General features: G+C 34.5%; 9 protein-coding genes across 17 annotated transcripts in view; 3 read left to right on the forward strand and 6 right to left on the reverse strand.

Moving 5' to 3' along the window:
- LOC105227053 (uncharacterized) overlaps positions 1–26,649 on the reverse strand; it is a 116,075-nt gene that overhangs the window by 5,347 nt on the left and 84,079 nt on the right. The window contains exons 2-5 of one of the 5 annotated variants that reach the window (XR_007421498.1): positions 3,674–3,837; positions 3,581–3,597; positions 3,408–3,517; positions 1,764–3,357 (exon numbers count right to left, since the gene is read on the reverse strand). The gene's annotated coding sequence lies outside the window, so the exon portion shown is untranslated. Of the gene's footprint in view, positions 1–1,763; positions 3,358–3,407; positions 3,518–3,580; positions 3,598–3,673; positions 4,480–26,649 lie in introns of those variants that run through there. The other 4 variants (XR_007421497.1, XM_019990601.3, XM_011206211.4 and 1 more) reach the window with 4 other exon arrangements.
- Positions 4,627–15,956, reverse strand: LOC105227055 (bifunctional methylenetetrahydrofolate dehydrogenase/cyclohydrolase, mitochondrial). Of its 4 annotated transcripts, none has more exons than XM_011206220.4 (3): positions 15,693–15,956; positions 5,669–6,456; positions 4,627–5,607 (listed from the first exon to the last, which is right to left on the reverse strand). In XM_011206220.4, the coding sequence occupies exons 1-3, from the start codon at positions 15,707–15,709 to the stop codon at positions 5,465–5,467; spliced, it is 948 nt and encodes a 315-aa protein (XP_011204522.2). In that variant the 5' UTR covers positions 15,710–15,956; the 3' UTR covers positions 4,627–5,464. The 4 variants fall into 4 exon arrangements, with proteins under 4 accessions (XP_011204522.2, XP_011204520.2, XP_011204521.2 ...); XM_011206218.4 differs by lacking the exon at positions 15,693–15,956 and adding an exon at positions 13,108–13,461; XM_011206219.4 differs by lacking the exon at positions 15,693–15,956 and adding an exon at positions 13,587–13,744 and having other exon boundaries at positions 5,394–5,607.
- Positions 8,121–12,133, reverse strand: LOC125775261 (nuclear factor NF-kappa-B p110 subunit-like). The gene is made up of 2 exons (XM_049447255.1): positions 10,570–12,133; positions 8,121–10,508 (listed from the first exon to the last, which is right to left on the reverse strand). Exons 1-2 carry the CDS (start codon positions 11,467–11,469, stop codon positions 8,373–8,375), a joined length of 3,036 nt encoding a protein of 1,011 aa, XP_049303212.1. The 5' UTR covers positions 11,470–12,133; the 3' UTR covers positions 8,121–8,372.
- On the forward strand, positions 16,364–18,963 carry LOC105227049 (pre-mRNA 3'-end-processing factor FIP1). 2 transcript variants are annotated; one of them, XM_029550555.2, is made up of 7 exons: positions 16,364–16,478; positions 16,554–16,918; positions 16,983–17,970; positions 18,034–18,319; positions 18,371–18,521; positions 18,582–18,655; positions 18,712–18,963. In XM_029550555.2, the coding sequence occupies exons 2-7, from the start codon at positions 16,583–16,585 to the stop codon at positions 18,869–18,871; spliced, it is 1,995 nt and encodes a 664-aa protein (XP_029406415.2). In that variant the 5' UTR covers positions 16,364–16,478; positions 16,554–16,582; the 3' UTR covers positions 18,872–18,963. The 2 variants fall into 2 exon arrangements, with proteins under 2 accessions (XP_029406415.2, XP_011204508.2); XM_011206206.4 differs by having other exon boundaries at positions 16,474–16,918.
- LOC105227051 (hypothetical protein) lies at positions 18,945–19,866 on the reverse strand. Its single transcript, XM_011206208.4, has one exon. It carries the CDS (start codon positions 19,767–19,769, stop codon positions 19,140–19,142), a length of 630 nt encoding a protein of 209 aa, XP_011204510.1. The 5' UTR covers positions 19,770–19,866; the 3' UTR covers positions 18,945–19,139.
- On the forward strand, positions 20,094–20,788 carry LOC105227048 (uncharacterized). The gene is made up of 2 exons (XM_011206205.4): positions 20,094–20,254; positions 20,314–20,788. Exons 1-2 carry the CDS (start codon positions 20,196–20,198, stop codon positions 20,594–20,596), a joined length of 342 nt encoding a protein of 113 aa, XP_011204507.1. The 5' UTR covers positions 20,094–20,195; the 3' UTR covers positions 20,597–20,788.
- LOC105227047 (pre-rRNA-processing protein TSR2 homolog) lies at positions 21,090–21,942 on the reverse strand. The gene is made up of 3 exons (XM_011206204.4): positions 21,782–21,942; positions 21,563–21,701; positions 21,090–21,509 (listed from the first exon to the last, which is right to left on the reverse strand). Exons 1-3 carry the CDS (start codon positions 21,896–21,898, stop codon positions 21,181–21,183), a joined length of 585 nt encoding a protein of 194 aa, XP_011204506.1. The 5' UTR covers positions 21,899–21,942; the 3' UTR covers positions 21,090–21,180.
- Positions 22,335–23,322, forward strand: LOC105227046 (DNA replication complex GINS protein SLD5). The gene is made up of 3 exons (XM_011206203.4): positions 22,335–22,571; positions 22,624–23,077; positions 23,140–23,322. Exons 1-3 carry the CDS (start codon positions 22,473–22,475, stop codon positions 23,259–23,261), a joined length of 675 nt encoding a protein of 224 aa, XP_011204505.1. The 5' UTR covers positions 22,335–22,472; the 3' UTR covers positions 23,262–23,322.
- Positions 23,279–26,566, reverse strand: LOC105227045 (cilium assembly protein DZIP1L). Its single transcript, XM_011206202.4, has 5 exons — positions 26,156–26,566; positions 24,442–26,097; positions 24,219–24,360; positions 23,965–24,127; positions 23,279–23,837 (listed from the first exon to the last, which is right to left on the reverse strand). The coding sequence occupies exons 1-5, from the start codon at positions 26,253–26,255 to the stop codon at positions 23,418–23,420; spliced, it is 2,481 nt and encodes an 826-aa protein (XP_011204504.2). The 5' UTR covers positions 26,256–26,566; the 3' UTR covers positions 23,279–23,417.

Genomic DNA, 26,649 nt, shown 5'->3' on the forward strand with positions numbered 1-26,649 from the left:
TGCTCCCTCAAACATTTATAACTCACTAACCCAGTACATTGTTTCTAACTTTTTTCTAAATTTTAAGATATAACGTACGAGCCAGTTAATATTCGGCTCAAGACTATATTCAATAATGCAACACAATTACAACAATGAACATAATTTTTTTTGGTTATACTAATGGGAATATTAATGAACAAGCATTAAGTTACATAAAATATAGCCAATTACACGCTTCTAAAAACTATATTCGAATTTGTATAAAGCCTGCTATAATTTCAAACCAGGGCCTACTAAACTGGAACAGAGCAGCAGTATGCATATGCGGTGAAAAACTGAAATTCGAAAGCATTATCCAAAACAATTTGTTTAAAGTTTCACCTTAACAAATCGACACGAAAACCTCATATACTTTACAACGAAAGACGTAATAATAATTACGGAAATGTTAACTATTTTACAGTAGTAAATTGTCTTATTACTAAAATTATATCTATTTTGCGATTTTGATTGTGAAAAATGGCCCTAGTTGACTTTATGAGTTAAATTTCGGTTTGAGTAATCTTAAAAATAAATATTTCAAAAATAGTTTTTGCTGCAAATAATTTGAGTAAAATATCGGACGGAAATGGAAGACACTACACCCACAATTTGTTATACATAAGAATTTAAGGTTGTTATGTTATTTATAAGAATTAAAATTTTGATTAAATTACACAGTAAATATCTATAGTCAAATAGTCAAGCAATCTCACTTTATAAAAACATACTGTAAACCATCTCGAGAAAAATGACAAACGTTTAGAATACGTTATAAAAAAACATTTACGAAAAACAAATGGGCTGTAATAGTTATTAAACTTACGTCTACAACAGCTATATACAACGAAACTAAGTAAATTTGTATGATTGTCTTTAAATGCTGAGAATATCTTTTAATATCTTTTCATTAAGTTTCCAAGTATTTCGTAATAACACACATGTTCAACGTAAGCTTAACATCATATATTTTTACATGTTTATAAAAATCTTAAAAAAGAGGGTATCTATCAGAATGTAATTTCTATAAAAACATATATTATTAAATTTTTTATTTGTTTCTTCGAGATATTCTAATTTCTTCAACCAAAGTCTTTAAACGTACACAGAATATCATAACCACACAAACATCATATAGTACAGACGCGCATTTGGATTTACAAGGCATTAGACATACCCCGGTACCTACGATTAAAAACAAACACACCAACTCAAGCAAAGTAGTGGATCATTCACAATTGACATGGTTGTCCAAGCACTCATGGCTACAATTGTTATTGCGAACTAGGTAATATGGCAGCAAAAACTAACGAGAAGTAGGCATTATAACGAGCTAGAGCAAAGCAAACCGAAACAACAATGACAGGCGCACGTGAGCGAAAGAGAAGAATAAAGTACTACGCAACGACGGAATTGCTTTAACTTTAATACAATTGTCATTAAACTGTTCATATATATTTAGTTACGTTACAATTCGAGATGGTATGGCACAATATTCATAACAAGCATGGTAAGGGACGTAATGTCTGGGTACACTCTGCTTCTTAACACTGACATCGCTGCTAACAGAGGCAGCGCGCAACATCGTCTTCCTTTAGTGGTAAAGGGTATGGGAACACTGGTTTAATTCCGCGCACATTATATGCATTCACTTGTAATTGGAATTTCACAAAAGCTTTCTTATTTTCAATATATTTTCTTTAATTATTTCAAATGTGTAGTTTTATAAAATATTTACGTACCTAACACAATACATTCGAAAAATTTGTTGAAAATTTATAAGTGCGCGAGCTTTTTCAATACTGCAAATTGGGAGTATATCATTTAAATTTAAACTTTTTGACGAAATCGCAAATTCATAATCGCGCCATACTGCTAGCTAGGGGTTTAGCTAAGTATAATTCTTCCTCTTCTTTCACCACGAAACGGGAACAGAATTTCGATTTGGTACTTTCATACACGACTATTTACTTTGAAATTTTTTTTGGTTTTAGGTTTTATAATGTACTCAGTAAACTTTAAAACCCACATATGCACTTCAATTAAGTTCTAAATTGAAAACTTCATATCAAACATTAAATATTCGCAACTATTTCCAATTATTATTTTTTTTTAATTATGGCCGCGTTTATTTTTTCCGGATTCTCTTTTAGATTTAATTAGAGTCGGAATGAGCGAGTATGTTCACTGTAGAATTACAAAAACAACGGTAACCACTATATGGATAACAAAAGCCAATTCGACATTTGTGAGAAAACTTTTTTCCCCAACAAATTCTTATTCCGCTTGCTTTGAATTTTAGTAATTTTAAATTTTCACTTTGTTATCCCCGCACTTCTCCTATAGCAAACACTAATGCCGTTTTCATACTGTGTGCACTAAAACAATGGCGGCCGCGATAGCGATTTTTTATACTGCGCTTTTTAAAAAATATTTATTCACTATAAAGTAATATTTTTTTACTCTGCACATCCGAAATCGAACGAACACAGCACTACTAAAACCGACGTGTATCTCCATCACACTGTGAATTAATGGTTGCTGTACTCGTTTTTCCATTTACTCCTTCGCCATCAACACACATTGCGCGTACTCGTTACCCGATGTAGCGAGTGATCTGTCATCCTGCTCTCACACAAAATACACACCGACTTTCCCTTTTTCTCACATTGGCTCGCATTCTACGTACGACAGTTAAAATTCACTCAAGAATTGTAATAAGGCAGTATAAAATTTAATATTAAAAACACTAATCCGCCATATTGCTACCAAACAAACAAAATAAATGCTGGTTATTTTACTTATTTACCAAGAAAATCGTTTAGATAAACTCATTTTATTGTGATGAACACGAATAGCAATATTTACTAGGTATGGCATCACTTTGTCGGTGAAATAACACACACTTCATACTGCAATATTTCAGCGACGAATTATGTATTTAATTATTTCTGCATCCTCTTAATGAAATCATTTTAATTCAAATAAACTTCTAGAAAAACTCGTCAACTAGAAATTACTTTTTTTCAAATCCAATGTCTAATGGTACAAACTTATATTCATTGATCAAGTGGAAATATGCAATAGTCACGCTTTTCTTCTACAAACCACTGCCTTATCTACATTTCAGAGTTGCATCCACAATAACAATAGCTTATATCAAGAACATGATGATTTTGAAACTTTCCTCTGAATTTTGAAGATTGGAATATTTTTAGTCCTTAACGTTTAATTGTAAATGCTTTGAAAGTATAATCTGGGATTTCTTTAGTTTCCGAAAAGACGGCTTTGTCTATACGCGATTTGGGACTGCCTTTGGTTTCCAACCAATTTTTCCTAATAGAGCAAATAAATATTAAAGACTCCTAAGCCAAATATATGCTTACATTTCATTGACTTTATTGAGTTCTCCTTCCATTTGACCACGCACGGTACCTTGAGAAGTGTTCATGCACCAACCACGTAGTCCAAACAATTTTGCTTGTTTTTCGGTATGCTTTTCCCGGAAAAGAAGAATAATGTAAAAAATTTAATAAAAATAACGCTAATGAAACCATACCTTTCTGAAAAATACTCCTACGCGCCGACATTTTGAAAAATGAAAATATCAGTTATTTAGTATAAAATAACAATTTCATGCATTCATATTTACCTTGTACTTTTCCAAAGACTTCAAAATTTGTGCTAAATATTTGTTTTGTAGACATTGCGATTTCTTTATATGAATTTATAGACGCTATTACTGATTGAGGCTTATAGGCAACACAAAATATTATTGTAACAACAAAAATGTTTATGAAAAGTAATTCAATGGAGCTGAATAATTTACTAGCTGCCATAACAACACAGTGAATTTTTGTATTTTTATGAAAGTTAAAAAAACGAAATCAGCTGTTCAATCATAAGGAAATGTTTGACAGTGCTCCATGTTTGCTAAAGTAGATACATATATAAAATCTTAACCCTTAACTTTACACATCAATGTGAAGATGATAAACAAATTTGACTTGGTAATAAACTAACTTTTAGATTACTTTACAGATGTGTAAATAATTTTTTGACATAATTTTTTTACCTAGTTATGCCAAGGCATTATATGGACACATTTAAATAAAAATGCCGATACAAATTATAATTTATATGGTTTCCTCTCTCATCCGAACTTGTATTTGTTATTTGGCTTTATTAAATTGCTTTACGAGTTCAAATTTAAAGCAAATAAGTTAAATATATTCTGCCATTTATTTGTTGTGCAGCAACAAAATAATATCTAATTGTTTTGTTTTATCTAGTTAAATTGGCAGCACAAAATTTCGTTGTTTTCAATGGTCGGATATATATGCCGTTACGTTCTGGTGCGAACAAGCACATCCTTTGATTGTTAGTACTGACGAGTAAGTACAGTCTATACAAACTTATTTTAAATAATTTTATATAATTTGGTTTATATATATGTATGTATGTTTCTTCTATTTGTGTGACTTAACTTGTTTTCTTTCAAAGTCGACAATCTCTAATAAATCTTTGAAAATGTAACTTACATTCATCTCAAGTATAGTTATCATTCAAATCCACTTGATCTCTTTTTTGCATGATTTTTTTACACGGGTTTTTCATTTTAATTATGCACTTTTTTCAATAAACTATAAATTTCATACGTAAAAACGTGATAAATTCTTATAGCATGATATCGTAATACGAGTTTGAAACTGGCGACGGAACTAGATCATTTCCTCAACTTGGACCGATATTTGAAACTTATTATTATTTTACCATTCACAGATTATTTTTTGTTTGTTCTTTTTAACAGCAATATACATATATGTACGTTCATATATAATACCATGTGAATTCTTTTGGTACGAATAGATAGTATTACATGTAAAATTAAATTTTTTTACACGTATTTCTTTTTTTACACAGACTATTTTTTAAATAGTTTCATATGAAAATGTGATTTTTTTTTCACCAGTAATCTACTGTCCCAGTTCACCTTGCAAAAAGGAGATATTGGAAAACAAACAAAAAGGAAAGTGTATAATTTCTTTTTTCAAATTTTGAAAGAACTGAGCGCGGTGAATTTTGTAAGAAGAAATTAAAGTTATATTGTTAGGTATAGGAAACTTCATCCTTTTACACTAGGTCAGCTCTACAAAGTCTAAAAGTTTAGTGAGAATTATAATATTTAATATTTTTTCACCTAATTAACGTTTACATGTTCCACTATAACATGCATGTATTCCTTTGTGTATAAATTTTTCTTTATTATACATAGGTATGTATGTATACATATATCCTATGACTACATACATACATTATACGTATCTTTTGTTATACATATTTAGCATATTAATTACATATAAAACGATAGTAAATTAAAAAAAAAAAAAAAATACTTTAGTAGTAAACTATATTTTTAAATAAATTCTCTACTGCGAAGAGTCTAATCGCTGGCGAAACAAGTGGAAAGTTTCGTCTTAGCGAGCGTCTGTGCTACCATGAATGTGTTGCTCATTAACATCGCAACTGTCATCGGTCCAACTCCGCCTGGCACTGGCGTTATGTGGCCAGCCACTTTACGCACTTCTGTAATGGAAAATATTTAAATTAAATCTTAACTAATAAATACGTCGAATTCGTTACTCACCTTCAAAATCGACATCACCGACAAGCTTGGTTTTACCTGGCTCTGCTCCGGGTATGCGTGTTATACCAATATCTATGACGCAAGCACCAGCTTTAACCATATCACGGCGCACAAGTCCCGGCTTGCCAACAGCGGTAATTATTATATCAGCATTCTGACAATGTTTTTTAAGTTGCTCAGGTGGCGTATTGCGATGACATATGGTTACTGTGGCATCCATACCCTTCGACACATGTCGACCATCTGTATGTAACAGCATCGCTGTTGGCATGCCTACATTTTTGGAACGTCCAATTACCACTACATTCTTGCCGAATGTGGGTATTTCGGTCCGTCGTAACAACTCATACACACCTAAAGGTGTTGCTGGTACAATGCTCTTCATATCGAGTGCTAAGCGACCGACATTTATCTCATTAAAACCATCAACGTCTTTCGAAGGCGCTATAGCATTACAAATGGTATGCTCATCAATGTGATCCGGTACAGGTAACTGAACCAGGATACCATCAACAGTCGTATCTTCATTTAACTTCCTAATGTACTGTAAAATCTCCTCCTGGCTGGTAGTATCGGGCAAATCGATGGTGTTGCTAATTATACCAACTGTTTTAGCAGCAAGCATCTTATTTTTTACATATGTCTGGCTAGCTGGATCCGTGCCAACTAAAATAGCGGTAAGCCTTGGTGCACGATTTCCCTGTGCTACATAATCCGAAATCTTTTCCTTGAGCTCATTCTTAATTTTATCGGCAATAGCCTTTCCATCGATGATTTTCGCCCCATGACTGTAAATGAAAAATAAAATATGACTTTTTACAGTTATTGTTTGAACAGTATTTTAAAAATAATTGAATATCGAAAAATCAAAATTTGTAACTTTTACATAAATAATTAATAGCATACTGTGCCTACCTAAATGTATACAATGATTTTAAACCATTTTATTATTTATGATAAAAGAGTGCTTCATATATAATAACTGAACACTGTATATACATATGTATGTATATGGAAATATCCATTTTAAATTGAGGTTATCTGAGGTCGTAAAAAAATCCCCAACGTTGTCACGTTCCTATACCATACAAAAACCTTTCAACATATGTATGTATACAAATACTTATTTATGTATAAATTTATATGTTTGTATTTATTAGAATTGTGACATGAGAAAATCTCATGCTGCTGAAGGGACTTTTATTACAATGTTTTATAGAATTCTTATATCATATTCCATAATAAGGTGCCTGATACATTTTAAATTAGTAACATAAGAGTGGCTAAGTCTAATGTTCTCTTTTCAAAAAAGTTCTAAATATATTAATATCGTTTTTAACACGTTTTCTAAAGTTGAAAACTTACAAGTCAATAAATTTGAAAATATTAAGTTTTTCACGATGTTTGTAATACCTAAAAAGAAAGGTCGGAGACCATAAAAAGTATGAATAGCTTCTTGGGGGGAAGAACACATGCACAAAATTTCGATTCGATATTTTCGCCTGAAGTTCACATACATATGTATGTACATACTATGTACTACATAGTGTTGATGTAACAGTTATTCAAATCGTTTTAAGCGTTTGTTTACTGGTTCTCATTCATGTTATCAGCGGTTTTTCCAGGAAATGCACTTGATATATGTGGGCAGAAGTGAGAGTAATATGTGTCTACATGGTTTTTATGCGACAAATAATTGTGTATGTAGAAGATAACAATTGCATAACTAATATTATTCATATCCTTCGTCAAAATAACCTTTTTTATACATACTCGTATAATACCATTTGCTTATAAATGTATATTTATCGGAAATTTCAATAGTTAAAATAAGTGTAAGCCCTAGCTGTTCATATTTTAGTTCGAAAGAATCAGACTTGCTGAAAAGTTGTTCAACAATTAAGAGCAAATGGCCCGCAACAAACTTGCATCGATTTCTGAGAAAATGTAATGTATGTATGTTTGTACGTAAAGAATGCGCATACACTCATACATAATGCAAAATCTACAATTACACAAAAAAGTATGGGTGTAGATTAACAGCATTCATGACATCGCGTCAATGAATAACTCAAGGGGATTCACATACTCATATATGTATTTGTTGTTCATTCGAAATAACAAACAGTCATTGCAAAATAAATAAGTATTTGCTAGTATATGTACATATATCTGGGGATTTACCCATGCACATATGTATGTTGTTCCAATGTTAAATAGAAATAAACAACATACATTTGGTGACGTTTTCTCGTAGAAATTATTGGGGGCTTGTAAGTAAACCCCCGCAAAATATGCGGAAGAGTTTGCGGAAAGCAAAAATATTTATTAATCATGCTACATACCTTTATCAATACCTATAGCCATTACGTACACTTACTTTTTATCATAAAACCCATTATCATATCTCATATGATCACATAATTTTTCGAATACTAATGAAACAAGTGCGTATGTTATGTACATCTGCGTAAATAAGTTTATTCATTATATATTAATCATTATATTATAGTACAATTTGGAATTATTTTTATTATTTATAAATAGAAGTAGGTAAGTTATACGAACAAATTATAAGTTGGCCAGTAAATAGTAATTAAAACTTGTTTGTAGTACTTGACATGTCAAAAAAACAAATAAGTCTAAACGCCTTAATAACGCATTTATAATTATAAATTAAATTTTCGTTTAAATATGTACATATTTATATATTTTGTAGCAGCTTTAAGATCTGTTTATCTACAAGGCCTAAGGCATTGATGAAAACGTCATATTCAATGTTTTTACGCATATAATCTAGCATATCGTCGGCTTTGTTCCATAAACAAAGTAAATGTTGCATTTTGCAGGGCACAGCTAGCTGCTTCCATTTATCTTGCACATTTAAAGCAGCAACTAGATTCCGATATTTTTGTGCATCGCACAACAACTCCTCAAAAGTAGTCGGCTGCTTATTTACGGCATTGTGATTGTCTACTTCATTCAGGCCCATGCCTTTAAATTCGTCCTTAACTCTGATTTTTCCCCTCTCTTTGGTTTCATCGAATGAATTCGATGTTCCTTCTTCGTCTTCTTCACCGGAAGTTGAAGACATTTCCTCTTCTTTAACAACTAAATTAACAGTGTCAACGGCTTTGTAACCTAACGATGTGAAATATGTGAGAATTTGCGTGCCCGCTTTTGTCTTAAGCTCTTTAGCTAAGTCACCGGCATTACGTCCAGCTGCATTGGATGCATGCATGAGTTCGATTACATTTTGTGTTGCAGTTTCTAAAATCAACTTAACAAACTCATAATCTGATTGTAATACGGCCATATGTAAGGCATTGTTTTGTTCCGTAGCATTTGGTACAAGTGCTGCTCGGTGATCATGTTGCAATAACTTTTTAGCCACGTCATAATTCCTTTGTCGAATAGCCAAATGCAGTGGTGTAAAGCCTTCGTCGTTCTTAATCGTCAAATTTAGGCGTACACCACTATTGAGAAAACTTTCAGTACATTTATCATGTTGTTCTTTAATTGCAATATGCAGTGCTGTGTTTCCATCATGATTTTGAATATTTGGATCGCAACCGAGTCCTAATAGGGGGCGTATATAATTGACTCGATTGTGCAAGCATGCAGTATGTAGAGCGCTTTCATTGCGTGCATTCAGCACTTTACTAAAAAGGTATGTTAGCTTGAAGTATTCCAATACATGACATATTTTTATGACCAATTTCGGATTATCACTGGCTATAATTTCATGGAGAATACTTTCACGAAATTCATTTCTTTCCGAATGCTCCATAAATATGTCATCGATTTCTTTAGCTGCTTTCGTTAATTCGTTTTCACTTTTATTTTTCGATGTTCTTATATCATCGAATATTTTAAATATTTTTTGTAAATAGCTATTGCGCTGTACATCCATAGGTGCTACTAATATAGATTTCATATACTCTTTACGTAAATCACTAGACATTTGTCGGTTTGAAAATGATGTCGTGGACACACCATCCTCTACAAGAGTTCCAGTAAGATTATTGGTTGGAGTTCCAGGTCCAGAGAGTTCATTATAAATATCTATGATACCGGATATGTTGCCAATAGAATCTATTCTGCATATATTTTCGAGTTCTTCGGAATTCATTTGCATACATTCTTTAAATGTATCGCTACCTATTAACCGATTGATTTGTAAATTTTTGTCATATTCTTCACTAATTGTTGGATTATTCATTCTATAATCACCACCTTCACCTCCAGTGTTACCAAGTTGCATTTGTATTTGACGGTTTTCCACTTTTACGTTAGCTGTTTGTTCCTGTACTGGTTTTGGTAATTCAAATGAACTTAAAGAGCTGCCAGAACCAGAACTGCTAGTGGACCTCGAGCAGGTTCGACGTCGTTTCCGCGAAACAATGACGTCACGAGGCTTATAACGGAAAGTTACCGGTGGATAGCTACGTTCATCATCGGTAGGACGTACCAATTCTATACAAACATCTACAGGCTTATCAATATCCTTGTCTTTGTATGGCGGAGTTTGACAAACAATTGCGTATTGGTGATGGACGTCAGATTCTCGGAATTTACCATATGCTTCCCACACTAGGTCTTCGTCATCGTTGAATTCATAGAAACGTACTTTTATGTTTTTCTTGCTAACTTTTTCAACTAGAAGAATTAGATCATCGCCGCCAGACACACTACCGGTAGCAATACTTAAACGACATATACGTAATTCACCAGTTTGTGCCGATTTACGGTTGTTGATAGGATTTGTATATACCGGGGCAGCTATACGAGTGTAAGTGTCATCATCCTCCACTTTGAACGCTTCAAAACATAAACGCACCTATAAGAGTTAAATAAGTTTTAAAAATATTAAAAAGCACACTCCCTACAATGTTGTTTACCTGATTGAGGTTCATTTCCTTTGACTCCTTTTCTGTTTCTTTATGTAACTCTTGTACTTCTTTTGTAGTTAATTCATCACGGGCCAATTCAAATTTCAATCTATTCATTTTCTTATTTAATAATTCATCAAAAATAAACTTCTTTGCTGTGTGTATGATTCCCATATTTTGAAATTGTGCCACGTACCCACGCTCAGGTGAAACAATCAAACTGTGTGGATCACAAATGTCAGTATCATCTTTACGCACTACTAATTGATGCGAGTGTGGACTTTCCAAATTGGTTTGAAAGAGGCTACATCGTATAACAGCTTTACCATTAAAATTACACAATTCTACTTCGGGGAATGTTTTTGGCGTACGCTTGGAATTGGCACCATTCAACGAACCATGTGTTCCGTGCATTTCAGATTTATAACGAAAACGAAATTTTTCCACAGGATGTTCAAGTATACGCAGCTCCGCAGGATATTTCCCATTTGATGTTATTGTTTTCATCGTCGCTCCAGAATTATTTGTGAACATGTGTGATGATTGTGTAGGAAGTCCACTGTATTGATGTTGTGGTAATGTAACCATTGCTGAAGGCATTCCCATGACCGGTGCGAAATTCATACAATTATTTGTTGCATTCAAGGGATGAGCATTTTGGTTGTACAACAGGGTTGCATTTTGTAATGTAGCGTAAGAAGGTTGATTGTGTGAAGACTCGGAGGGTAAGTTCATATTTGAAAATTCAGTTCGTAATTGAGACGATGGAGACTGTGATGGTGACGGTGGGGTTGACTGCACGCTACTATATCCAGGTGACATTGTTGAATATCCACTAGTACTGGCGTTTGATGATTCGCTTACGTAGCGAATACTGTGCGTATCCATATCTATGTACTCGTTTATCATTTTGAATATTTTGATTATGTTTATCTTTTCCTTTATATAGGGAGATAACTTTATTGTTATATAGTATACATATATATGTATGTGTGTGTATTGATATGTATAATATTCAACGTTGAATCACTTCTAATTTCACGTTGTCACGATTACGACACTGAATACTATAATGTTACTTTATATTGTCTCTAACACTAAGCACATTTCAAAGAACTTAAACACATGTAAGTATATGTGTCTTTAATATTTTAACTACTTGTCTTGAAGGTTGGAACTTTTTGCGCAATTAACAACTGACTTGATCAAGTGATCAAATTAAAATGAATGTTGTTGAATTCATTCGTTGTTCATCGTGATGAGGCACCGCCATTTGAGATGGGTTCTTCCCCGAGGTTGGTATTTCTCTCCAATTGCTTGTGGTCGGGTAGTTCGTTCGTAAAAATTGCGATCGTGCAAACAGGTAACGAACTTAATCGGTGAATCACATTTATTAAAATAAACACTAAATACGATTACTTCACACTATTAATAATTTCTCGCAATGTTCTTTCTTTAATAACATTACATTAACAAATTCTTTTTTATAAAAACATGAAAATTACTCGACGGTTAAAAAAATACGTCTGCAACCAAGCACAAATGTGCCTACATAACTTTCCAGAAGAGATTGGTAAAACTTTCAATAAAGCTTTTAACAACGATTACATTAGTATGGATGTCGTTATCGATACTTTTAATTGTTAAACAATCTGTAAATTTTGCGCCATTAAATATTCCTTTACACTTACCTACATATATGTATACAATTATACAGCTTTAGTATATTTTTATTATAGTGAATTAAACTAAATCAAAAAATCAGTTTTATAAGTTATGAGGATAACGATTATATCTACCTAACTATCGAAAGTGTCGATCACTAATATACATATACTCGAGAAATACTATATATATACACATGTATGTACATATATAATAGATACGGTTACCTTGTCAAACGAGCTTTTGTAGATAAAGTGTGAACTCGAAAATACGAACAAATTATAATTTGAACATCGTTACATCGACTTCTCTAGAACAAAATGATTCAAATTTCTACTCGATTCCAAAAATATAATAGACATTTCAAATATTTAGTTTTTTTATAAACACAGCAAGTTTTCACCAAAAATGTTTTTAACATTTTCGTGTTTTGAGTTCGAGTTAGTAAGCTCCTTCTTCATGTCAACTATCGATTATATTGTACGTTAATTATTTAAGACATATACATATCAGATCACTACTAATGTCTGTTGAATTCAATAGATATTAACAAATATGTTATAGAAAATATTAGTCTTGCGCCTTCTCAAATTTTGTTGAATATTTTCCATTATTGTTTGGCATCTGCAGATTTTAAAAAGATGTTCGGCATTTTTTACTATATTTATTAATATTAGTTAGCGGTGTTTACGCCAGTAAAGTAAGTATAATAAATAAGTTATATTTTAAGCTTTCAATAAAATTTTACGCGTCCCCCATAAATCAGGGAGAATCGAGTATATTGGCAACATTGTAGACGATAAAAATTGCAGAAAGAAGGTGTTAAATATGGCTACACAGTTTTCTTTCATTCAACTAGGAATATTATTTACACAAACAAACCTGCTGTAAGAAAAACTTTTTGTCACATGTTTGCACTTAAGTAGGCTCTTTGGTTGTGTTGTGCAATTGCAAATATGCAATGCATACCGAATTTTCAAACGTAAAAACATTAAATCTGCACAGAACTAAAACGACACACAGCTGTTTCTTGACATTTGACTACCATTGCATGTGAGGTGGAGTCAAATTGTTGTTGACCAACCTCGTGTTTACACTTACACAAACAGATAAATACAAAAACAATACGATACGATACGTATGCATATGTTTCAAAGCGCGCACGTTTTTGGTCATTATCTCACACGATTTAAAACACTTCACAGTAAAGATGCGCTATATCAATAAACAACATGCCAAGTGAATAAGCTCGTTAATGTATATTACATATTAGAATGTATCGTGTTATGATAACACATTTTTGCTTAACTCAATTTGAATTATTATTTAATACATTACTAAGTTAAAAAAATATCAAATACCTTATTTCAAATTCTGCCATTTTCACAACTTAAAAGCAAACAGTTGACCAATTTTACCCACACAATCAAAGTAACCAGCGCCAATAAACTATAATTCCACTTTACTTCACGAAGCAAATTGACAGACATTTTTACTCGTAGTAATTCTCTAAATTACGATTTCGAGTCAAACTATTCACTTGGCTCAAATCAACTCTCTGCATATACGTACATACATACATACTCAACAACCGAAACATGGCATTTGGATATGTACCACAAACACACATAAGAGCATGGAAATAAATTTTGCGTCGATCAGCCAGAGAACGTAAAGTATATACATATATATATATTCTACGTTCTCTGGATCAGCCAGAGAACTTAAAACAGCATTATACTCAAATTCATTTCACACTCAACTTATCCAATAGCAACTTAATCATGCAAAGTGAGTTGAGTTATTTTTTTTTAATTTTACAAAGTGGTATTGCCACATGAGACTTAAAGTAAATATATGTATAAGCATATTCAAATATATCAAAAAAATGTGCTGTGTGAATTTCATATAATAATATCCGTGGTGGAAAATTTTAAATTTTTTTGTTTGAATCTTTCTTAATAAATTGATAAAAATGGCCACTTTTGTTACCAATCAACGATTGTTGTTTTTGTTGATGATAAGGAGGTGGCAAAACAAATGAAATGATGATGAAATGCTATAAGATTTTGCATTCGATATTATAAGCACATTCACAAGTGTGTATATACTTATGAATGCTTTTACTACATAAAAAATTAGTATTACTTAACATATAGTTGTAACGACGTATGTAAATATGTATGTATGTATATGTATGCAGTAATAAAAGTAAAAGTGTAGAATACATACATACGTTTAACTCTAAAACATCTATACCACCAATAAGTCTAAAAAATTAAAAAAAAAAAATTTCAAATAATATTTGTAACTCAGATGATAATTTTAAAACTCAGATTGCTATAACTTCAAGAATGCCGTTCGGGAACCCTCTTTTAAAAATTCGTTTTAAAGGAAATATATGCATTAAAAGAATTAAACATATATAATTTTGACTTATGATGCTTTCAAAATTAATGGACAACTTGTGGCTTCAAATGCCTTAAACATGCTCACATAAATATATTCAGATGTAGGCAATTAGTAAAATAATCTTTCATCAGCCTTCTAAGGTCGGGGGAAGACATTGATAAGAGAACTACTACTGAGGTGAATCATAAATCGATTTACATATATACATATATACAAATGTACATACTTACAGATGTACATATGCGTATTCAGAGAAAACTGTTAATTTTTTATAAAAAAAATAGCTGCTTAAAGATAAAATAAACATTAGAAAAACAAATATTGCTCACCTATAGAATGCAGGTAATATTATAATAGGAAAGTATGTTTACTTTTTATTAAATAATAGTATTAAAGACGCTCTAAACACGTACATACATATGTACATACGTCTTCCGAGTAGCAGACGGCTAGACAGAAATGCACTCAGCAACAGATTTAAGTGCGTTGTTACGAAATTCTGCTGGAAAACATGTTTTTAATAACTGCACATTATTTTTATTACATTTTAAATGTTCAGACTGATAAGTAACAGATCATTCTGGCGTCATAGATTAAATAGGGTGTGCGCGAGCATATTCCGTGCGTCAGGACAACAACAAAGCAGGCTTTTAGAGAGGTCATTACTTGTTAAAAACATACATACATTTTTAAACAAAGCATATGAATGAAGACAAACTAAAACAACATGATTTTTAATATTAATACAGTTTTTGTTTTGTACAACGCAACTTTTAACATTTCTAGTGGTACTTTTATGCAGATACATACATATGTACTACATACATATTGCTTTTATTCAATCACAGCACAAAAAGAATTAGACAATTTATTTGGTTTATGGATTATATTGTTGCGTGATATTAATTGTTATTATGTTTTTTATTCACAAAGTTCTTACAATTTTGGTATTAATAAAACAACTTAAGTTTAATTTAATTATTAAATTCTTAAATAAGAATTGCTAATAGTATTATATCTATATAACAGAGTTTTGGGCATTTTCAATAACTTACCTAATTTTCAAACGCATTCTGCAAATTTTTCTTTTATAATTTATAAGCTTTTTGCTTTAATTACACTTACTGTTATAATTTTGAAACAACTCTATCTAGCAATTTATCGAAAATTAAAAAGCTTTAGAACATAATTTCTTAGCTGAACAATAGCGCTTTCAACAATGAATGAGAAAATAATGATTTTTAAAAGTAAAACCAGAAACAATTTAAAGCTTTTATAGAATGATAAGTCAAGAGACGTTAAAGCTGAGAGCAGGTTGATTAAATACTGATAGGCAACAATAGACACATTCGGCGTATCTCATAAAATTTATTGACAAATAACTAATAAATAATTTTTTTCCCTTTTGGAAATAATATTTTCTATCCAGTGATTTTTTATACTACATACACAATATCTAATGTATTGTTTTCTTACGTTTGTGCAAATAATAAATTCATTAGGTTTACAATAAAGTATGCAAAAAAGAAAGAGATTGCATGCATTTATAAAAAATTATAAACGTCAAATTGATTAAAAAATTAATTTCATAATCAATTTACAAACCAAATATATATGGAAGATATGTGCATACATTTACCAAAGTATATTCATATTTGCATATTGAAAGTACATTAAATTAAAGTATTAATAAAATTATCTTTTATGGATTTTTTGTTAATGATTGACGTTACGAAATAATACCGAAAGAACTTTTGTATGTATAACAGTTTCATAAATATTTACTGCGTTGAATTTGAATATATGGTCTCCCTGTGCCTCAAAAGGTTAGACGCATTTATGTAAGTATATTACTTAGGCGAGAAACTTTAATAAACGCATTTTGGTGACAGTGTACGTATTTTCATTAAAAATAGAGGACAAAAGATTAGATATATAGAAAATAATGGCCGATGATACGAATGAGGATAGCTGGCTCTATGGCACATCAAATCCTGATTCTACAACAAATGAAGAGAATGTTGAGGCGGCAGCCGGCATTGGCGATGAAAGACCGCTTCTTTCGCAAAAATCAGAAAATGAAGCAACAGCTTTGGGAGGAGCAAGTGAAGCAACAGTGCCACCACTTGGGGGGTCTCCTAATGAAGAGGAGCCGTTTGGGGAATTCGAAGATCCAGCGCAAGAAATGGAAGAGGATGAAGAAGCCGCAGCGGCAGCTGCTAGCACAGTGGCTGATACTACTGATGGCGATGACGATGGTGGGGGCGAAAACGCACAAAAGGTAAACATTTAAAAGTAACTTATTAATTGGCGTATTTATTATATTGATGTTTATAACCTTTTAGTCGAAAAGTTCGGAAGATGGTGAGGCGAATTCTGATGATGACGACGATTCCGACGATGATATTAATGTGGTAATTGGTGATATAAAAGCAGCACCCAGCACGTACAATATTAAGCAGCGAACAAATTTATTGGGTGGACCACCAGGATCAGGCCAAGAAAAGACCAAGTCTGGCGCGCCAGGCGGAAAATTCAGTGTTGAAGATTTTGAAGGCGTTGGTACTATAAACGGTGTTCCAGCACATGAGTTTAGTATTGATTCATTAGAAGATAAACCGTGGCGAAAACCTGGAGCCGATATAACAGATTATTTTAATTACGGTTTCAATGAAGAGACCTGGCGTGCTTATTGTGAACGACAGAAAAGATTTCGTATTCAAGAAAGTGGTGTTGGCTTGGCTAGTTTAACACAAAACATAAATCAATCTGGCGAAAGACAGCATGACGGTCCTGCAAATGGTGCACCGATTACCACAATGACACAAGGGATGGTGCCGGAGCAGATGCAATTGCCACCACCAGGAATATTGCCACCACCTCAAGGTATGCATCATGGACCGCCTCGTATGGGTATGGGTATGCCACGTGGACCAAGACCAATTATCAGTACGAACAGTAAAGAGAATCCTATTCAAGTAATGACAGCTGAATGTCGTGAATATTCACGTCCTGGTACGGTATCACAAATACCAACAAATTTTGGTGCACCACCGCCTAATGACGAACCGTATTTCCCGGAACCCGAAACATTTGACTATGGTTATGAGCCTACACAAGAGTCACAATGGAATAATGAAAATCCAAATTGGATGCCTTCAGGAATAAAAGAGTTGACGCCCGGGCCTAGTATGGCACCACCACCTGCAGCTGGTATGGCTGGGCCACCTGGTGTGCCACCCATGGGTGTCCCTCCACCACAAATCGGGGGACCGCCCCCACAAATGCGTCAACATCCACCATTATTACCTGGAATGCCTCCACCAAATATGGGTTAGTAATTTACTTTGTTCAATAGAATCTTTATCCTATGAGTAATTTAAATCTTTAATTCAGGCATGGGGCCACCTCCACCAGGTATGGGTATGATGATGGGTCCCGGAGGAGCGCCACCAATGAGAATGCCAATGGGGCCACCACGAATGATGGCTCCACATGGTGGTGGTGGGCCACCAAATCCCGTCCTTATGGATCGCGAACGGCACGAGCGTGAGCGTGAAAGAGAGCGGGAATATGAGCGTACGGACCGAAGGGATAGAGACAGGGATCGTGACCGTGAAAGAGATCGAGAAACCGAAAGAGAGCGAGAACGTGAACGAGAGCGAGAAAGAGAACGTGAAAGGTAAGAGAATTTAAACAAGTCAAAATTATATTATAACAATTTATTTTTTAGACCCCGACGTGAACGTTCACGTAGCCGTGAAAAACCCCGAAGACGTTCGAAATCGCGTGAAAAAGAGCGTGACCGCGAACGAGACAGAGAACGTGAACGTGATCGAGAATCCGATCGAGAAAGGGAACGAGACAGGAGCGAAAAACTTGATGTAAGATAAAGAAAATATTTATTGCAATTTTTTAATGGTTTATTTTTTTCTGTCATATAGGACTCTGATCGTGTGGTAGATGAAGAACGTGAACGAAGACGACGCGATCGGGAGCGAGATCGTGAACGAGAAAGGTGATAAGGTGTATTTATTTTAATTAACTGAAGATTTTAATGAAGTCCCGTTACAGGTCGCGGCGAGAGCGCTCGCGTAGCCGTGAAAAGACTCGACGCCGCTCCAAATCTCGTGAAAAAGAGCGTGAGAGAAGCAGTAAAACAAGTAGCACATCTTCAACAAATCGTAGTGACAAGAAAAAATCTCATCGTAAAGATAAAGAAGAAGAAGAGTAAAATACAAGATTCCCGTGTAGATGTAAACAGCCTGTTAATTAGAAAAATAAAATATTAAAAAAACACGCGAAAAGTTTTTGCCAAATTAATAATTGTTCGAAATTAGCAATTTTTCAATTATACTTATGACAGAGCAAAGGACATGGACTTAGAAATAATCAGAATAAACGCTACATATAAAATACAAGTTAATACATATCTATGAACTTAAATTTCTGTCCACTGAAACTTAAAAATATACGAATACGAATTAGATAGACTGAAGTGTTCACTCTTTAGGAGAGGGTAGTTCTTTTTCAGCTTCGGCCCGCTTTTTTTGATCCATTTTTTCTTCTATTGCTTCCAGCCGTTTATTCATGGATCCAAGCGACTCCAAAAGTCCGGTTTGTATTTCCCCATACCGTTTCATAGCCAAAATTAAACTTTCCTCTATTAACTCGGCTTGGTGAGCGAACTCGGTGTTATCTTGTGAATGCTGTTTCAATTTTTCGGTACATTCGCCTGGTATACTGCGGAAATATTCAGCGCCTAATGTCGGTTCAAGTTGTTTTACACGATCCAACTGTTCGAATTGTGAATGTAAGTCTGGGGCTATAGCATTTAAATATACTTCTTTTGAACGAACTTGTTGATTCTCTTCTAAGAAATTTGGATCCAAATATTTTTCAAGTTCAGGAGCACGAGCAATTGTTTTTGCAATTTGTTCACGGTTACCAATAACCCCACTTAACATACTATTCACTGTTAGCAATGAGTCGACTACGGTATCGGGTGCGGCTGGTGGTTTGTTTGAATCGGAGCCAGCACTTGCAGAAGCTGTGTTTCCTTCGTCGGCAAGCGGACCCAACATCCGAGATAGTGTATCAATACGCTTTTCAAGTAAATCTAATGCTTCCATTGTTGGTTAAGTGTGTAAGCAGTAACTGAACACAAATTGTAAAATTGCAGATATTTTCAATGAATGATGTCAACAAATTACTTGTCAAATATTTCGTTTGTGCATTTTTGACGGCACAGGGCGTACATTATTTAATAACTTTTAAGAATACCATTCCTTATTTTTTAAGTTTATCTTTTGCAAAAATTTTAACTTTTTAATAAAACACGTGATATGTACATATGAATTTGTAGCAAAAATAAATTTTGTAGAAAAAACCATGTTTCATGTAATGCTATTAAATTCTTTTGTTGTGTGTGGTAATTCCAATTCACATTGTGAACCCTGTTAACCATTTGAACCTCTGAAATTCATGAAGATCTTCGCATGTTTATATACACCATGATAAGTGCAAGTTAAAAAATAATTGATAATAATAAGTTAAATATGCAACCTTCAACAGATTCAGGGTCTGATGAACATACAGAGAACAAAGCTACTGAAGCGTATGTTAAAGTGAATTGCTGTATCAATACTTTGCCTAATATTCTTGGTTTTTTTTCAGGACTCTAAAAATCCCATTCGAAACAGCAAAGAGTGCAGAAATTGCATACCGTGTGCTAAGTGTGGATAAAGAACCACGTCGCAATTTTGTCAAAAAGGATCTAACTTTAGTGGGTGATCAAATAGAAGTACATTTTGTTGCCGACCAAGTAAAAAATCTTCGCACAGCAATCACATCATTTTTTGGTGCTCTTCTACTTTGTACGGATACAATTAAAGAATTTGAGCTAAAAAACTCTGACAACGACAATGCCGGAGCACACGCCAGCGCCAACTCCGCATAGAGCGGTCTATGGTTTTGGTTTTTATTTACTATTTCTTACTCTTTTCATTTTGTATGTAATGTGGGCATTGCTTCCAACAGAGAGTTGGGGTTTGCATTACTTACCTGATAAATACTTTGCTGCATATCTTCCAATACTAATACTTATGGGCATGTTTTTCTTCGAGCTCTTCGTATACCCTGGGATAGGCCTTGCGATGACACCCAATGTAGATCAACTGGAGTCTGTGATGGATACAGCTTTATTACTTCGACATGCAGAAACAGATAGAGATGCAAAATCATTTAATACAAGTTTATGGTCTAGAGTGCGACACAATATACAAGTGACTCCTCGAAAAGAACGTAAAGTGTTATTAAATTGTAGATATTGTCAAGGCACGCATCAACTACCAGCTGCTCATGAACAGATATCTACATTACGATTTTTAGATTTACAAGATGTTAATCGGAGTATTATGGATTAAAATAAACCATAAATAAATGTACCAATATTTTGAGTTTTCACTTTAAAATATATCATGCGTGAACTCGTTTATTTAACTATGTTAGTTAAGTTATGTGAAATTTGTTTTCGATTATAAACTATTTCCTTCTAGTACGAACAGTTGTCCAGCCAGGTTCAGGTTCTACGAATTCTTCCTGTTGTTTTCTGCGTGTTTGCGATCTTGTTACACGGCTACAACTGGCCAAATCACTATCATCCTCGTCTACCTCCATACCATCCTCTGAGTCACCACTCTCATCATCTTCGTCTGAAGATGAATCTTCTCCTGCAACTGGTGTATACACAATTTTTACATCTGGGCGCAACCAGTCTTTACCCTGTGGCAGTTTGCTTAATTCACTTTCAATTAGCGCATACTCGCCTTTAAGACAGAGCGTTTTGTAACGCAATAAATTACGGCAGATTTCTGGAAATATAACATTTTTTTTTTCCTCCAAAATCAAAATCTTATAGGCTCACCTGGAATTGAGTTGTCCTCACAGATTGTGTCGAATTCCTGATCTAACAAGTCTTCCAAAACATCTTGCAGTTCGCCTTGTGTTATATTTTCATTGCCTATGCAATATTTGTATGTGTAGTCCATAATTTCAATTGCTAGCTGTGAAAAATATTCGAATAATTCATTAGACATATGTACATGTAAATCTTTATATTTAAACGTATTGGCATTCACTGTACTTGTTGTCCATTACGTCCACCCATTCCATGTTCAACAGCTAGCCGCAAATTTTGCCAGTTGTTGAAGATTTTCTCCAAAACCAAACGGAAATTATTATGGAAATCTGCTTGGGTCATGTCTCCAGAGGTTTGTTTGGGAAAAAGATCTTCTATCGCAATTGTCAAAACAAACTCAAGCACATGTGTATGCAGGGTTGCATACAGAAAAGCAAAATTACTATCTAATCCTAATGTAAATAAATAAATTCGTATTATTATAAATAAAACTTAAAAAAATGTGTTTTAATAATTAAGAGTCGAATATTAAATAGAAAATAAATTAAAAACTATTTGATTGTAAGGTTAATGAAATAAACATATTGTTAAATTTTATGGGCCATGTATATGGTATTAAAATTATAAATCAAAAACATTTCACTTAGCAAAATATTCTTTTTTTTAATATTTAACAACAATGTATAACGTTTTGGAAGATTCTTTAATTTAAGACATTACTGTATGAATATTTGATTGAAACAGCTGATCTTAAGACACCATCTGCGATTTTTGAGACTACTCAAGGGTTAATCAATCACCCAAAACAAAACCCATTTATATATTATTTCATTTTTTAATTTTTATTTGCGCGCCATAATTTATTGAGGTATTGGTCAAGTCGCATAATAAATTTAACAAAATACATATCTCAATCATGTCTGAAGGCGATATTATTCCACCGCTAAGCGATACAGAGCAAAATGAAGATTTTGATGACGAGGTTGACGAGGAGGAATTGATTACAGCTCAGAAGGTGTAAAGATAATTTTGCGTCAACAATTTTTGTATTATATTTTTGATTTTAGGTGTTAGAAATTGTTGAAACGGCTTGGAAAAATGAATTATGTGCACCAGAAATTCTTCAACATCAAACCGACATGTTGGAGCTGATGCTTGGACAGGTAGCACACATGGAGGAGAATATGAAGGATTTGGATAAAAATGATTTCCGATTCATCGTACATCAAATGGAGTTGGAACGTATTCGATATGTCATGGCGAGTTATTTACGATGCCGCTTACAAAAAATTGAAACCTACACTAGACATATTCTTAATGAAGAGGAAACTAGAGAAGTAGCTGAAAAAAGGCTTTCACCGGAAGAGTTTAAGTATGCGCAAGAATTCGCTGAAAACGTCGAACAGTACTTTCAGCAAGTGGCGTTGCAGTATATGCCTAATATGCAGCGTGCGGAAGCTGAACAACGCATAGTGCGACCGAATCTAATGAGTCACGTATTCATTAAAGCTAATGTGGATGGTAATTTTGAGACTGCAGTAATTAGTTTAAGATTTTAGTAATATAAATTTATTTTTTTTCAGTTCCATCTGTTGTCGTTGGCGTTGATGATGAGGAGGTCGATTTGACTGCTGGTTCGCAACACATAATACCTTATCAACTAGTGTCCGATTTAATATACAAAAATCAAGCCCAACTAATATAATATTACACCTGTAATAGTTTAGGTATAATGATGTAAATATACAAATTTTATTTTTTTTAAATATGTATGTATGTATATATAATATTGGAGTTTTATATGTATGTCTATTTAATAGTCAATGGTTACATCCTCTCGCCACTGCCATCAATGTTTTAACTAAGTGTTTGGGCTAAGTGTATTAAACATAACACGTTTGCGCGTTAATGGTACAGGTGGAGTAGCATGTATTTGTGCAGTGGCCACCTGTTGATCAATGATATTCATATCGTCGTCAATCGGCTGTCGCATTGGAGAGGCGAGTATACGTTCTAAACGTTGTTTGAATTCGTCTTTTTCTCGCACAGTCTGTGTAGTTTGGATAGGTGTGGACGTCAGCTCAAGTGTTTCGAAGCTTTCTACTTCCGTCGCAACTTGTACGTCGTCGCGCTTCTGTCGCCCTACATTGTTAGTCGTTTGGGGCCTAATTGGTTTGGTGTGCATCAACATATCTTTAACGGGCGCGGGTAGTTTTGTTGAGCACAGCTTATCTACCAGCTTCTTGATTTTGTTACGCGTTACATAAAAGTTTGGATATTTCTGTGAGTAGAGAGAAAACAAAATTTAAATATTTACATTTAAAACAAGAAAATATGTTAACTTTGGTTGCACCAAAGCTATAATATAATACTGTTGATATAATACTCTTCACAGTTGTGTGACACACCTGCTTTAATTGTTGTCGTTTTTCAACCAGTTCCGAGTTCATGCGCTTCATGACTGCTGTGGATATGGCAGGCGCTTTTGGTTCCAAGCCGGCCGCAATTAAGCGTTTATTTACCATTCTCTGAGCATCGTTGCGTGTGAAGAGTTTCGGTTTTGGCGGTTCTCTAAGTACACAAAAATATGTACATATATGTATAGAACCAAATAATTTTAATAAGAAAATTGTAAAACTATTTATTTTGGGTATAGGTATACTTAGGGTTTTTCGCAGCCTCTACTTTTTTCTTTTCTTTGACATTTGCCGGTTTCTGAGTAGGTGGAGTTAGTTCCGTTTTACTGCTGCTATCTTCACTCTCACTACTCAAGCTCTCCGCGATGTCTGTGCTGTCGTTTTCGACTGTAAAGTTTTTAATTATGTGTAGATGTAGATATTTTTAATTAATTTTCAACATTAACATTCTTGGTAAAACACTCAAACCTTTATCATCTAATACCAAATCCGCATTCTCTGGCTTTACAAACGTTCTATTGCTCTCCGCGCTTAGCGAATACAATTCTTCGCCTTGTATATGCTTCTTATCCGGCAGTGTTGCTTCAACACTTCTGATTTTGCGCACTCTTGGTTTTGGCTTCACTGCTGTCGCCACCTGCTTAACCTCTTCATTCATTATTAAATACGTTTCATTAGTGTGCTTAGCCTTGTCTGGTGCAACGACTTCCGAAACCACATTTATGCTTCGTCTGATGCGTGGCATACGCTTCGCTGCTTCGGGCTTCGGTTCAACACTTAGACTAGAATCACTATCTGTGGGATTAAATGCTGTATATGTTATATCGTGTGGCGGTACATTCGTTTCAGCAATGGAAGCAGCGCGTGTGCTAGGTTTGGTTTCTGCATCTTTCGTTTCCTGTATTGCATCATTGCAAGCTTTCTTTTCGCTGACTACATTAAGTTCAGCAGCGTTGCGCTTCTTTATTTCGCGTTCAAGTTCGTCCAGTTTCTCCTTGTAGTTGGCTTCCATGTTGTGCACGAACTCTTCCAGCTTTTCAGCGCTTTTTTGCCCAATTTCAACCACTTTCTGCGTTAACAAGCGCTCGAGATCTTCCACCGAGGGGGAACCATGTCTCGACAAGGTGGCTGCATCTATGCATTCCTCCTCCACTTTTGCTTCGACAGTCGTAGTCACTGGTGTCACAGTCGGTGCGATTTTCGTCTCTTCCAATGTGTGCACGATTTCGCCAAGCTTCCGATTAATTTCAGCAATGGATTCCTCATTATTTGTTTGCTGCATTTGGCGCCACGCCTCAAATTCCTGTATTTTCGTCTGCAATTTATTCAACTGTGCTTTGCGTTCCCTCATCTCGCTGCTGTCGGTGCTGGCGCTATTTAAGGTCGCATCTGCGCCGTCGTCTTGTTCTTTAATCTCTAGCAACTCACTCTGTATAGCGATGCTTTTAACAGTTTTCGTTGGTTCACGTGGTGTACCGCGCCTGCTGCTGTTTGACGTTGTCAAATTGCGTTCACGTATATCGCGTTCCGCATTGTTAAGGCGCTCTTTAAGCTGCTTAATTTCCAGCTCCAATTTGATGGCGTTAATCAACTGTAAATCATTGTGCTCGCGCTCTCTGGTGCCGGCAGAAGTCTCGGCATGCCGTTCAGAGATTCCAGCATCGTTACTGTAAGTAGTTCTTCCCATATCTGCTACATTGTTTGTGGTCCGCATGCCATGACGACGACTGATGTGTATATTCAGCGCGTCGTTGCTGATGAAGCTCTTAGTGCAGAGATGACATGGATATACCACCTCGTGTATAGCCTCGATTTGTGTGATCTTCTTGTGTAGCTGCAAGATCTCATTATTCGCTTCGGTTAGGGATTTTCGCAATTTGGCAACATCCATTTGCGATTCGGCGTGCGCCTCGCGCAACTCACGTATAGTTTCATCGAGAAACTTGCGACAGAAGAGCAAGTATTGTATGGCGAACTGCGAGACTACGAAATACTTGGCTATGCCACTATCTAAGATATTTGTATCCAAGATTGTGGCCAAAGGCGCTTCGGAGAGATGCGCCAGCAATGAGTCCACCTGCTCGATTCGTTGATCCTGCAGTAGACGCTCAATTTCGATGGATCCTACGAAGGCAAAATGCTATTTGGAGTGCGTTTGTAATTATGGTTTATATTTGCTTACCTAAGATACGCCAGTCGATGGGCCCATCTTTGTATTGCCGCAGCTTAAAACCGGCTTCACGCGCGACTTGTGGATAATTGTAGTTGAAATTGATTGCCATTATCGTGTGGCGAATCAAACAATGCACATAAATGTAAATGACACACAAAAAACCATACACTTCCTGAAAATATAGACAAATCTGTTTTTGTTTGGCCCAAACGCTGTCAATGGTCGCCAAGCAACAATGTGGCTTTCAACTTTGAGGGGGTGACATAATAGGAAAGGGTAGTTTATAAAATGCTTACCGCTCAGCGTTTCTGCATTTGGTTAACAATCAGAGAAGATTGAGCTAATGTTCTACAAGGGGGGAAATGTTGGATAAGTTAAGTAAGGAATCTGCGTTGCGTGATGTAAGTTGATCGAAACGAAATCGAGACGAAATCTAAATACAAAAGAAGGAAAAAGTTTTAACTCAACGCATATGGAGGGCATTGGCGAGGAGGAAACGTTTC

The sequence above is a fragment of the Bactrocera dorsalis genome, chromosome 2, assembly GCF_023373825.1.
Source record: "Bactrocera dorsalis isolate Fly_Bdor chromosome 2, ASM2337382v1, whole genome shotgun sequence".
NCBI lineage: Eukaryota > Metazoa > Arthropoda > Insecta > Diptera > Tephritidae > Bactrocera > Bactrocera dorsalis.

What these genes read in the sequence shown, in the direction of transcription:
- LOC125775261 (XM_049447255.1), bottom strand. Translation starts at nt 11,469, where the DNA reads ATGATAAACGAGTACATAGATATGGATACGCACAGTATTCGCTACGTA. An exon ending in AGGAAATGAACCTCAATCAG is followed by an intron (nt 10,509 to 10,569) that starts GTAAACAACATT and finishes TAACTCTTATAG; the next exon opens with GTGCGTTTATGTTTTGAAGC.
- LOC105227055 (XM_011206218.4), bottom strand. Translation starts at nt 13,217, where the DNA reads ATGTTTTTACGTTTGAAAATTCGGTATGCATTGCATATTTGCAATTGC. An exon ending in AAAAGTTTTTCTTACAGCAG is followed by an intron (nt 6,457 to 13,107) that starts GTTTGTTTGTGT and finishes TTTCATTTACAG; the next exon opens with TCATGGGGCGAAAATCATCG. An exon ending in CGGTGATGTCGATTTTGAAG is followed by an intron (nt 5,608 to 5,668) that starts GTGAGTAACGAA and finishes TTTCCATTACAG; the next exon opens with AAGTGCGTAAAGTGGCTGGC.
- LOC105227049 (XM_029550555.2), top strand. Translation starts at nt 16,583, where the DNA reads ATGGCCGATGATACGAATGAGGATAGCTGGCTCTATGGCACATCAAAT. An exon ending in AATGCCTCCACCAAATATGG is followed by an intron (nt 17,971 to 18,033) that starts GTTAGTAATTTA and finishes TCTTTAATTCAG; the next exon opens with GCATGGGGCCACCTCCACCA. An exon ending in CGAGAAAGAGAACGTGAAAG is followed by an intron (nt 18,320 to 18,370) that starts GTAAGAGAATTT and finishes TTTATTTTTTAG; the next exon opens with ACCCCGACGTGAACGTTCAC.
- LOC105227051 (XM_011206208.4), bottom strand. Translation starts at nt 19,769, where the DNA reads ATGGAAGCATTAGATTTACTTGAAAAGCGTATTGATACACTATCTCGG.
- LOC105227048 (XM_011206205.4), top strand. Translation starts at nt 20,196, where the DNA reads ATGCAACCTTCAACAGATTCAGGGTCTGATGAACATACAGAGAACAAA. An exon ending in GAGAACAAAGCTACTGAAGC is followed by an intron (nt 20,255 to 20,313) that starts GTATGTTAAAGT and finishes GTTTTTTTTCAG; the next exon opens with GACTCTAAAAATCCCATTCG.
- LOC105227047 (XM_011206204.4), bottom strand. Translation starts at nt 21,898, where the DNA reads ATGACCCAAGCAGATTTCCATAATAATTTCCGTTTGGTTTTGGAGAAA. An exon ending in GTGGACGTAATGGACAACAA is followed by an intron (nt 21,702 to 21,781) that starts GTACAGTGAATG and finishes TATTTTTCACAG; the next exon opens with CTAGCAATTGAAATTATGGA. An exon ending in TGAGGACAACTCAATTCCAG is followed by an intron (nt 21,510 to 21,562) that starts GTGAGCCTATAA and finishes TTATATTTCCAG; the next exon opens with AAATCTGCCGTAATTTATTG.
- LOC105227046 (XM_011206203.4), top strand. Translation starts at nt 22,473, where the DNA reads ATGTCTGAAGGCGATATTATTCCACCGCTAAGCGATACAGAGCAAAAT. An exon ending in AATTGATTACAGCTCAGAAG is followed by an intron (nt 22,572 to 22,623) that starts GTGTAAAGATAA and finishes TTTTGATTTTAG; the next exon opens with GTGTTAGAAATTGTTGAAAC. An exon ending in CATTAAAGCTAATGTGGATG is followed by an intron (nt 23,078 to 23,139) that starts GTAATTTTGAGA and finishes ATTTTTTTTCAG; the next exon opens with TTCCATCTGTTGTCGTTGGC.
- LOC105227045 (XM_011206202.4), bottom strand. Translation starts at nt 26,255, where the DNA reads ATGGCAATCAATTTCAACTACAATTATCCACAAGTCGCGCGTGAAGCC. An exon ending in CATCGACTGGCGTATCTTAG is followed by an intron (nt 26,098 to 26,155) that starts GTAAGCAAATAT and finishes TTGCCTTCGTAG; the next exon opens with GATCCATCGAAATTGAGCGT. An exon ending in AACGACAACAATTAAAGCAG is followed by an intron (nt 23,838 to 23,964) that starts GTGTGTCACACA and finishes CTCTACTCACAG; the next exon opens with AAATATCCAAACTTTTATGT.